The 11,307-nt window shown below is 39.8% G+C and overlaps 1 protein-coding gene across 2 annotated transcripts; it reads right to left on the bottom strand.

Annotated features, from left to right (window-relative positions):
• Positions 1-2,501: 2,501 nt before the first annotated feature.
• Positions 2,502-11,122, bottom strand: LOC111950808 (fibroblast growth factor receptor homolog 1-like). 2 transcript variants are annotated; one of them, XM_023968707.2, is made up of 12 exons: positions 10,912-11,122; positions 10,639-10,775; positions 10,451-10,544; positions 8,485-8,743; positions 8,246-8,384; positions 8,025-8,123; positions 5,450-5,610; positions 5,185-5,322; positions 4,979-5,093; positions 4,788-4,887; positions 4,571-4,670; positions 2,502-4,427 (listed from the first exon to the last, which is right to left on the bottom strand). In XM_023968707.2, the coding sequence occupies exons 2-12, from the start codon at positions 10,739-10,741 to the stop codon at positions 4,359-4,361; spliced, it is 1,377 nt and encodes a 458-aa protein (XP_023824475.1). In that variant the 5' UTR covers positions 10,742-10,775; positions 10,912-11,122; the 3' UTR covers positions 2,502-4,358. The 2 variants fall into 2 exon arrangements, with proteins under 2 accessions (XP_023824475.1, XP_023824476.1); XM_023968708.2 differs by having other exon boundaries at positions 11,004-11,122.
• Between the last annotated feature and the right edge of the window lie 185 nt (positions 11,123-11,307).

Genomic DNA, 11,307 nt, shown 5'->3' with positions numbered 1-11,307 from the left:
TATTTTCAGAGTGAATATAATTGCACTTAAATTGTTTATTTTTTGTATTATTTTAATTTTATTTTTTGTATGTTTGAGTATTGTTAATACCTGTGTTTGGTTTGCTAGACATGTTTGATGTAGCAATGTAAGTTGATTTTTGTATTATGATTATTWTTTTTTTATACAAAAAATACAACAACAAAAAATAATAATAATAAAGAAAATTTTAAGAAAAAGTAGGCGCAGCTGCAGGCCACTGACAATGCAGACCTAGGATCAGCGTTACCCTCCTACATTTAAACCTTTGCTGTTATGGAAAACATTTTAAAGCTGATCTTATAACAGTGTGTAGGGGCTTCGTCCTCTGTAAATAATGATAGTCAGACAAGCCAAAGATCAGAGGTGAGTAGTGTACGGAAAATATGTTATTTAGATGTAATTTACTCAAGTAAAAGTAGCCCTCTTAAGAAACTACTCGTAAGCATAAAGAAGTATCAGAAAACTACTTAAAGGACAAGTCAGCCCCTTTTAACATTTGGTTGGTTATTATGAAGCATTTAGTGATGTCCAACACAGTTTTAGTGTAATTTTATGATTTCATGTCTATTAACTGTTTAGTGATGAGGAAAACCGGAAATTGCTTCTCTGTGACGTTTTTGAATAAAATCCATGAGGTGACTTTAAATTATGGACAGTCATTTTCAGCGATTTATAATAACCTGTCTGTAGTTGTGATTATAATGGAACTCCCTGCAATTTGWTGCTCAGGCTGTCTTTGTCTAATAATATCTGTAAACTGGGTGACTGAAGTCTTTGACAATTCTTTGGGCTTCCTCTGACACTGCCTGGTATAGAGGTCCTGGATGGCAGGAAGTTTGGCCCCAGTGATGTACTGGACCGTAGGCACTGCCCTCTGTAGTGCCTTACGGTGCAATGCCGAGCAGTTGCCATACCAGGTGGTGATGCAACCAGTCAGGATGCTCTAGATGGTGCAGTTGTAGAACTTTTTGAGGATCTGGGGACCCATGCCAAATCTTTTCAGTCTCCTGAGGGGGAAAAGGGTGTTGTCGTGCCCTCTTCACAACTGTCTTGGGGTATTTGGACAATGATAGCTTGTTGGGGAAGTGGACACCAAGGAACTTGAAACTCTCGACCCACTCCACTTCAGTCCCGTCGATGTTAATGGGGGCCTGTTCGGCCCTCCTTTTCCTGTAGTCCACGATCAGCTCCTTTGTCTTACTCGCATTGAGAGAGATGCTGTTGTCCTGGCACCACACTGCCAGGTCTCTGATCTCCTCCCTATAGGCTGTCTCATCATTGTCGGTGATGAGGCCTACCACTGTTGTGTCGTCAGCAAACTTAATGATGGTGTTGGAGTTGTGCTTGGCACGCAGTCGTGGGTGAACAGGGAGTACAGGAGCGAACTAAGCATGCACCCCTGAGGGGTCCCAGTGTTAAGGATAAGCGTGGCAGATGTGTTGTTGCCTACCCTTACCACCTGGGGGAGGCCCTTCAGGATGTCCAGGATCTAGTTGCAGAGGGAGGTTATTTTTGAGTCTATTGCAGTTGGTTGATGACAATTACATGAACATATATTCAGCATAATGCAAGCATTATCATATATTTACAACCCGAAAGTAATGTGAAATGTACTCATAATTTATGACATACTGTAAGCAATATATTTAGACTAAGCTTAATCTGGGCTTGATAGCCAGCTAGCTAAGCTAACTGCAGGCTAACTAGGCGGAGCGTTGCATCATGGGAGARGAAATGCACCCTAGGAATCGTAATATGCTGTAGAGGGCAATACAGAAGCTTAAAAATGACAAAAACAAGAAATCGTGCAGTAAGACTGTTAAGGATTTTATGTATAATGACTAAATGATGTATACATTTAAAAGTAATGATAGGACTGTAACTAACAGAATTCTACCCTGTCTGATGAAGAATGTTTATACATAGGCAAAGAGGAAGTGTTAACAGACAACTTGTGACCACTGTGAAACTAACAGGAAATATGTCTCGTCCCCATCCAGGGAGGGGAGAAACCGTTGGGCTTGCAGTAGATTGTGTAACATGTTGTAGCATATGATAAGCAATGTAGGCATAGGAGAAGACTTGTAAAACAGCATTGTCATTGTTAGAGAGGAGGGGCATTTATGARGAAATGTGAGGTATATAAACCTATGTGCATGGTATGATTGGCAGAGCTCTCGGGAATAAACATTCTGACTATTGTGACTGGCCTCTGTTTCATTTCAACCAGAACCTTACAAACTCTGGGCTACAGACAGAGTATTTCATTGAAGTTCAGTTTATGAACCTGGGGAACATAATTCCATTAACAAAGACTAACAAAGAAAGGGCAACAAATGTTTAGCAAATCTTACAGCAGTACTAATAACAGCATAATAACTGGTGATAGAGTGGCAGAATTGCCTACTAACAAATTTAGTTTGGTAAATGTTATACCATATGGTAAACTGTAACAGCAAACAGAAAGAACAACAACTTAGTGTAATTGATTTGACATTAATTTATTATTTCAGCCTGCCAGCACTATGACCAGCACCAGTTGTTGACAGTGAACATAATGTCCCTCCCGGGAACATGCTACTTCAAGTACAGCCCACAGAGAGTAACTAGAAAAGTAATAGTGACTAGTGACCCTTACTTAAAAAGATTGCAGTCTCCGTGCAGTTTAACAGCAGTTATTCTGAAATTACTGCGTCCAAAATACCACAGTCGACTGCAGTTGCTGCACTTTTACTGCATTTTCAAAACTGCAGTCTTTTTTTGTAAGGGGAAAATGTGCTTAAAGATGCACTATGCAGAAATCGCTCTGCCATTTACTGGTTGCTAAAATTCTAATAGTTTGCCTAATTGAATTTTATGTGACAAAACAAACACGTTTAGTTTAGAGAATCATTGTACCATCTGAACCGCTGTGAAATATTTTTTCCATAACCAAAAAMATTGTATTTTCAACTGTTTGAAACTGGTGTACAAAACCAAAAATAAAAGACACAAAAACGAAAGTAAAAAATGGGGAGCATAGAAATAGGTCACAAAGAACAGATCTACCGCTTCTTAGACATATCATTCTTAGACTTGCTTTCAATTAGAATGACAGATCTATAACTCACATTTCTATGTGAATTTTTGTTGGGTCACCCAAAAAGGTACATATTGCAGCTTTAAGTACATGTTACTTGTAGAGCGTTACTACCCACTGCTGCCAAAGATAGGCATGGGATTGGGTCTCTAGACTGTCAAGCAGTGTTTGTGGTGTCTTTTATCAAGAACTTAGCTGGCTAACTAGCTACTCCCCTTTATTTCAATTCCATAAATCTTAGTAGGCCAAACCCTAATTCTTGCATGAACCTCTGGACAAAACCCTGAGTCCTGGGCTATGCTACACATAAATTGATTTAAAGAATGTCAAAATCACTAACAATTGTAGTCTATTTAATGACATGTACAGCTTTTCTAACACACACAATGAAAATGTTGCATTGGAACCAAATCCTGTGCACTAGTTAGGTACTGTATCATGTGAATAATGTTCTTATTATTTGTACCTGAGGGGATCTGTAGGCCTTTTAGGATGCATTATTTTATATCGTTTCATTGTAGTAGACCTACTACCAGTGGTGGAAAAAGTACCCAATTTTCATACTTGAGTAAAAGTAAAGATACCTTAAAAGAAAATGACTCAAGTAAATGTGAAAGTCACCCAGTAAAATACTACTTGAGTAAAAGTCTAAAAGTATTTGGTTTTAAATCTACTTAAGTATCAAAAGTAAATGTAGTTGCTAAAATATACTTGAGTATCAAAAGTAAAAGTATAAATCATTTAAAATGTCTTATATTAAGCAAACCAGACAAGACAATTTTCTTGTTTTTAAAATTTGCTGATAGCAATGGGCACACTCCAACACTCAGACATAATTTCGAAACAAAGTATTTGTGTTTAGTGAGTCTGCCAGATCAGAGGCAGTAGGGATGACCAGGGATGTTCTCTTGATAAGTGTGTGAATTAGACAATTTTCCTGTCCTGCTAAGCATTAAACATGTAACGAGTACTTTTGGGTTACAGGGAAAATGTAAGGGGTAAAAATTACATTATTTTCTTTAGGAATGTTGTGCAATTAAAGTAAAAGTTGTCAAAAATATAAATAGTAAAGTAAAGTACAGATACCCCKAAAAAATACTTAAGTAGCACTTAAGGTATTTTTACTTAAGTACTTTACACCACTGCCTACTACCCTAAGTAAAGGGGAAAAAAACAGATTTTGCAAACATGCACATACAAACATGTTATGCTACTTGAAGTAACTTACACATATTTAGTCTCCGTGAAGGAGAGTGGGTTAGATTTGACCTTGGTCGCCAAATTCAATATTGGCCATTAGGACTCCGTTGTCCACTTTGACGTAATCCTGCAGTGCAGACAATATACAAACACAAGGAACTGCATGAAAAGGTAAAATGTTGCATGCCCAGATTGCCTCTTAAATAATTTGAATCCACAGAGAAGGATATGAGATGCAGAAGGAATGCTAACTGAAGAAGCCACACTTACTTCATCATCCTCCAGGATGTTCTCCAGGTCTCTGACTATGTCGTTGAAGGAGGGCCTTTGGGTGTTCGGCTCCAGCCAACAGTCCCTAATCGTCTGCAGTCTAGAAGTAAAGGGGCCAATTTACTAGCACACCAGTATCATGCAAATAGACAAAAGCAGTRGATATTCATGGAAATATTGCATGTAAAAATGAACCAGAAAGGGGACCATTTCTCACATCTCTGGCCTACATGTCTCTGGGACTGAGTTCCTTTGTCCAGAGCAGACATAGCGCACCACCAACTCTGGAGCCTCCAGGTTAGGATATGGTAAGGTCCCTAAGATTAAGATGAATCATTAATGACTCATTATTAAAACATTAGTGAATACATTTCATTCAGTTCATCTCAGGTGCTCTTTCCATCTTACCAAATGTTTGCATCTCCCACAGCACAATGCCAAATGCCCAGACATCCCCTTTGAAGCTGTAGTAGTTGTTTTTTTTGAAGTACTCTGGGGGATACCAACGCAGGGGCACACTTTGCTGTGAACCGAAGCACAAAGAACAGCCAAGTTAGAGATAGCTTTATGCTCTGGTCATAATGTCTGGGTGACTTCAGTACAGTCCTCCTCACCATGTAGTCCCCTTTGCAGCTGCTGCGATAGCTCCTTTTGTGAGTCAYGTCTTGGGCCAGTCCAAACTCTGCCAGCTTCACCTCTCTGGGAAAGTGGTTCACCATGATGTTCCTCAGGGCTAGGTCACAATGCACCACCTGGAGTATGAACAATTGTGGAACAGAACTGATGGGGACTGTAGTCAAATATGTATGTGTGGTGACCACAGGAAGAAAATTGAATATATGACATTGTTGATGGATTTTTAGAATTATTTTATTGTACCATTTTAGAGCACAGGTGTCTCATTGCATGGGCAATGTGATATGCTGCTGTGGTGAAGAGATTTTGCAGTTGACTGTCCCTGCTCAGTTGGTCTTGATTCACTTGAAGGAAACTGCGCAGTGTCCCACTGCTCACCGACTCTAGGATCAGCATGTAAGGAGCTGGAGTAAAGGGAAATAAAACACACACAAAACCACCTTTCCACTTTTTGCCATGGGACAAGATGCAGAAACAATCAATGCTAAATAAACGATACTGAACAAAAATATAAACGCAACATGCAACAATTTCTAAGATTTTACTGAGTTGCAGTTCATACAGTGCCTTGCAAAAGTATTCATTCATCCCCCTTGGCGTTTTTACTATTTTGTTGCTTTACAACCTGTAATTTAAATGGTTTTTATTTGGATTTCATGTAATGGACCTACACAAAATAGTCCAAATTGGTGTGAAAGGAAAAAAAATAACTTGTTTKAAAAAAAGTGGGAAAAAATTGAAGCCCCTAAATAAGATCTGGTGCAACCAATTACCTTCAGAAGTCACATAATTAGTTAAATAAATTCCACCTGTGTGCAATCTAATTGTCACATYATCTGTCACATGATCTCAGTATATATACACCTGTTCTGAAAGGCCCCAAAGTCTGCAACACCACTAAGCAAGCGGCACCATGAAGACCAAGGAGCTCTACAAACAGGTCAGAGCCAAAGTTGTGGAGAAGTACAGATCAGGGCTGAATTATTTAAAAAATCAGAAACTTTGAACATCCCACAGAGCACCATTAAATCCATTATAGAATATGGCACCACAACAAACCTGCCACCCACCAACACTCACGGACCAGGCAAGGAGGGCATTAATCAGAGAGGAAACWAAGAGACCAAAGATAACCCTGAAGGAGCTGCAAAGCTCCACAGCGGAGATTGGAGTATCTGTCCATAGGACCACTTTAAGCCGCACTCTCCACAAAGCTGGGCTTTATGGAAGAGTGGCCAAAAAAAAGCCATTGCTTAAAGAAAAAAATAAGCAAACACGTTTGGTGTTCGCCAAAAGGCATGTGGGAGACTCCCCAAACATATGGAAGAAGGTACTCTGTTCAGATGAGACTAAAATTGAGCTTTTTGGCCATCAAGGAAACCGCTGTCTGGGGCAAACTCATCACCCCGAGAACACCATCCCCACAGTGAAGCATGGTGGTGGCAGCTTCATGCTGTGGGGATGTTTTTAATCGGCAGGGACTGGGAAACTGGTCAGAATTTAAGGAATGATGGATGYTGTTAAATACAGGGAAATTCTTGAGGGCAACTGTTTCAGTCTTCCAGAGATTTGAGACTGGGACGGAGGTTCACCTTCCAGCAGGACAGTGACCCAAAGCATACTGCTAAAGCAACACTAGAGTGGTTTAAGGGGAAACATTTAAATGTCTTGGAATGGCCTAGTCAAAGCCCAGACCTCAATCCAATTGAGAATCTGTTGTATGACTTAAAGATTGCTGTACACCAGCGGAACCCATCCAACTTGAACGAGCTGGGGCTGGTTGCCTTGAAGAATGGGCAAAACTCCCAGTGGCTAGATGTGCCAAGCTTATAGAGACATACCCCAAGAGACTTGCAGCTGTAATTTCTGTAAAAGGTGGCTCTACAAAGTATTGACTTTGGGGGGGTAACTAGTTATGGACGCTCAAGTTTTCCATTTTTTTMGGTCTAATTTCTTGTTTGTTTCAAAGTGGTAGGCATGTTGTGTAAATCAAATGATACAAATGATACAATTCCAGGTTGTAAGGCAACAAAATAGGAAAAATGCTAAGGGGGTGAATACTTTCGCAAGCCACTGTATGTTATATGGATGTCACATGACTGGGAACACAGATATGCAGCTGTTGGTCACAGACACCTTTAAAAAATGGGCCTCACAAAAGTTTCAGGTCTCGTCATTGTATTTCTGTGCATTCAAATTGCCATCGATAAAATGCAATTGTGTTCGTTGTCCATAGCTTATTCCTGCCCATACAATTACCCCACCYCCACCGTGGGGCACTCTGTTCACAATGTTAATATCAGCAAACCACTCACCCACACAATGCCATTCACGTGGTCTGCGGTTTTTAGGTCAGTTGTACATACTGCCAAATTCTCTAAAACAACGTTGGAGGCGGCTTAAGGTAGAGAAATGAACATTACATTCTCTGGCAACAGCTCTGGTGGACATTTCTGAAGTCAGCATGCCAAWTGCACGCTCCCTCAACTTGAGACATCTGTGGCATTGTGTTGTGTGACAAAACTGCACATTTRAGAGTGGCCATTTATTGTCCCCAGCACAAGGTGCACCTGTGTAATGATCATGCTTTTTAATCAGCTTATTGATATGCTACACCTGTCAGGTGGATGGATTATCTTGGTAAAGTAGAAATGCTCACTAACAGGGATGTAAACTAATTTGTGCCCAACATTTGAGAGAAATAAGGTTTTTGTGCGTACGGAAGATGTCTAGGATCTTTTATTTCAGCTCATGAAACATGCGACCAACACTTTACATGTTGCGTTTATATTTTTGCTGAGTAGTATGTGACTCCTACCCTGTGTGATGTTCCAGTCTAGCAGCTGCAGCACGTTCTTGTGGGTACCCAGCTTCCTCATGATGCTCACCTCTCTGGCTACTCTCCTGAGAGTAGCCCCTACAGATGGTGAGGGTTGGAGGGCATTACTCTGTGATTGATATTATTGTAATGATTAAAGTGCAATGTCTCTTTGGTATTGATGATGAATGTGTTAGTGAGCTTGATAGATGTGTCCTAACCCTCTTTGATAATCTTGCAGGTGACAATGAAGTGGCCCTTGCAGGTGCCACATATCATTTTAGCCTTGTAGTACACCCCTTCCCTCCCTGCCTTCATGATATGCTGTAGACCTAGCCCAGATGTGTTGAAGCAGGAACCCTGGGAAATTAGGTCCACACTGTTACACCATTTCACAGCTAAATTCAAATATGAGAATGTTTTTTTTTACACCGTTGCTTTTTCTACACAGTAAGTTTACAGTTTGCCGTGGTCTCCAGAGAGACCTAGAAGCAGACTTGGTTGTCTGCCTTTCAAGGGGAGTGGTTAAGCTGGTGTCCTGTGACTCCTGTCCCAGAGTGACGGAGACAAGCTCTCGTGTGGGATGGCTTCTAGCCTCATGCCCCAAACACTTCCTCAAGGTTAGGGGACTTCTAAATGGGGGGTTAGATGGAGGAGCTCTGCCCAATAGACCCTCAACACCCTGCAGCTCTCGAATGGTGTGAATCAAAGTACGATACCTGGAAAGGATATGAAGCATGTTAGTAGTATTATACACTACCAGTCAAAAGTTTGGACACACCTACTCATTCCAGGGTTTTTCTTAATTTTTTACTATTTTCTACATTGTAGAATAATAGTGAAGACATCAAAACTATGAAATAACACATGGAATCATGTAGCAACCAAAAAAAGTTTACTTTTTCGGGATCGATGTTCTMTCTCCACGGGACAGTTGAGCTAATGTAGGCTAATGCGCTTAATATGAGGTTGTAAGTAACAAGAACATTTCCCAGGACATAGACATATCTGATATAGGTGGAAAACTTAAATTCTTGTTAATCTAAATGCACTGTCCAATTTACAGTAGCTATTACTGTGAAAGAATACGATGCTATTGTTGGAGGAGAGGGCACAATTTTGAACATGAAAAGTTATTAATAAACAAATTGGGCACATTTTGGCAGTCTTGATACAAAATTTTGAACAGATATGCAATGGTTCATTGGATCTGTCTAAAACTTTGCACATACACTGCTGCCATCTGGTGGACAAAACCAAATTYCACCTGGGCCGGAATAATACATTATGGCCTTTCTCTTGCATTTCAAAGATGATGGTACAAAAAAATACAAAAGAACTATTATTTTCTTTGAATTATCTTTTACCAGATCTATTATGTTATATTCTCCTACATTCCTTTCACATTTCCACAAACTTCAGTGTTTCCTTTCAAATGGTACCAAGAATATGCATATCCTTGCTTCAGGGCCTGAGCTACAGGCAGTTAGATTTGGGTATGTCATTTTAGGCTAAAATATATTTAGGTTAAACAAATCAAAATATATTTTATATTTGAGATTCTTCAAAGTAGCCACCCTTTACCTTGATGACAGCTTTGCACACTCTTGGCATTCTCTCAACCAGGTTCATGAGGTAGTCACCTGGAATGCATTTCAATTAACAGGTGTTAAAAGTTCATTTGTGGAATTTCTTTCCTTTTTAATGTGTTTGAGCCAATCAGTTGTGTTGTGACAAGGTAGGGGTGGTATACAGAAGATAGCCCTATTTGGTAAAATACCAAGTCCATATTATGGCAAGAACAGCTCAAATAAGCAAAGAGAAACAACAGTCCATCATTACTTTAAGACATGAAGGTCAGTCTGTAGCGGTATTAATTAGAGAGGGGGAACATTTCAAGAAGGAGAGTGAAGAAGTGTTGCATCAGATGACCTGACCTCCACCATCACTCGACSTCAACCCAATTGAGATGGTTTGGGATGAGTTGGACCACAGTGAAGGAAAAGCAGTCAACAAGTGCTCAGCATATGTGGGAACTCCTTCAAGACTGTTGGAAAAGCATTCCAGGTCAAGCTGGTTAAGAGAATGCCAAGAGTGTGCAAAGCTGTCAAGGCAAAGGGTTGCTACTTTGAAGAATCTAAAATACAAAATATTGATTGACTTGTTCAACACTTTTTTGGTTACTACATGATTCCATTTGTGTTATTTCATAGTTTTGATGTCTTCAGTATTATTTTACAATGTAAAAAATTAAGAAAAACCCTGGAATGAGTAGGTGTGTCCAAACTTTTGACTGGTACTGTATGTTATCAGCTGTATTTGGTATAGTAAGGTTGCATCCAGTATGGAACAGTTACATCTACTGCCGATACTGTATTTAGGAAAGGTACAAATGTTTGATATCTTTACAAGTGGTGTAAGCTTACTTCCTCATCCACAGAATTGCCATTAAAATGACAATGGTGACAGTAAACCCAGAAATACTGATTAGAATGTAGAACATCCCGTTTAATCTGCCACCTGAGAAAATACATTTTCACCAGTTACATCAGAGCTTGAGAAACTGTCAACAGTAAGCTTTCCATCTCACATTATATATGATTACACGACTCACCTACTATAGGATCTGAGAATTTATGACCAAGATCATTTGTTATATTTGAGTTCCTGATGAGGGAAGTTCCTGTGTGATTATTTGTTGCATTCCGATATGACATTTTTCTGTTCTTGAGTGTGTAATGTTGCCTTCATCTGAGGAGTCAAGAGCAAAAATATGAAATGGTATGAAACAAATTACATTGAAAGGGTTCTAAAGTAGGCAAAGAGCTATTACTTTTTTCAGAGTTATACACATTTAAATTGTATGGAGAAAGAGAGTACACCTCACCCCCAGTGCCCAAGCTGGTAAGATATTCAAGCAACTTCTGTCCAAATTCATGTGAAATATTTTCTATTGCAACCACTGAGATGACCACTTACACTCGTTCTTCACCTCACTTTGTTATGTGGCTTCCTGTCGTCCCTCACTCACAGGAAGGAGCGGCTTTGTCATCAGCATCACTATGTCTCGCCGGATAAGTCAAGCTTTCAAGTCATTCTATATTCATGTACTTGTATGAGTTGTTGGGTGACAACGGCAGTTGGTTAACATTTCTAATGAAACATGACCATATTGGACTCCAATATGATTAACGGTTATCAAGGGAAGTGTGTGTCAGATAGTGCTATGGGTGGGAGGCAMTTTCATGCTGTGTTCTGATGCAAAAAGCTCACTTTCACCAAC

Source organism: Salvelinus sp. IW2-2015, linkage group LG23, assembly GCF_002910315.2.
Source record: "Salvelinus sp. IW2-2015 linkage group LG23, ASM291031v2, whole genome shotgun sequence".
Classification (NCBI taxonomy): Eukaryota; Metazoa; Chordata; class Actinopteri; order Salmoniformes; family Salmonidae; genus Salvelinus; species Salvelinus sp. IW2-2015.
The sequence above is the reverse complement of the archived record's forward strand: the minus strand, read 5'-3'. Positions and strand labels throughout refer to the sequence as shown.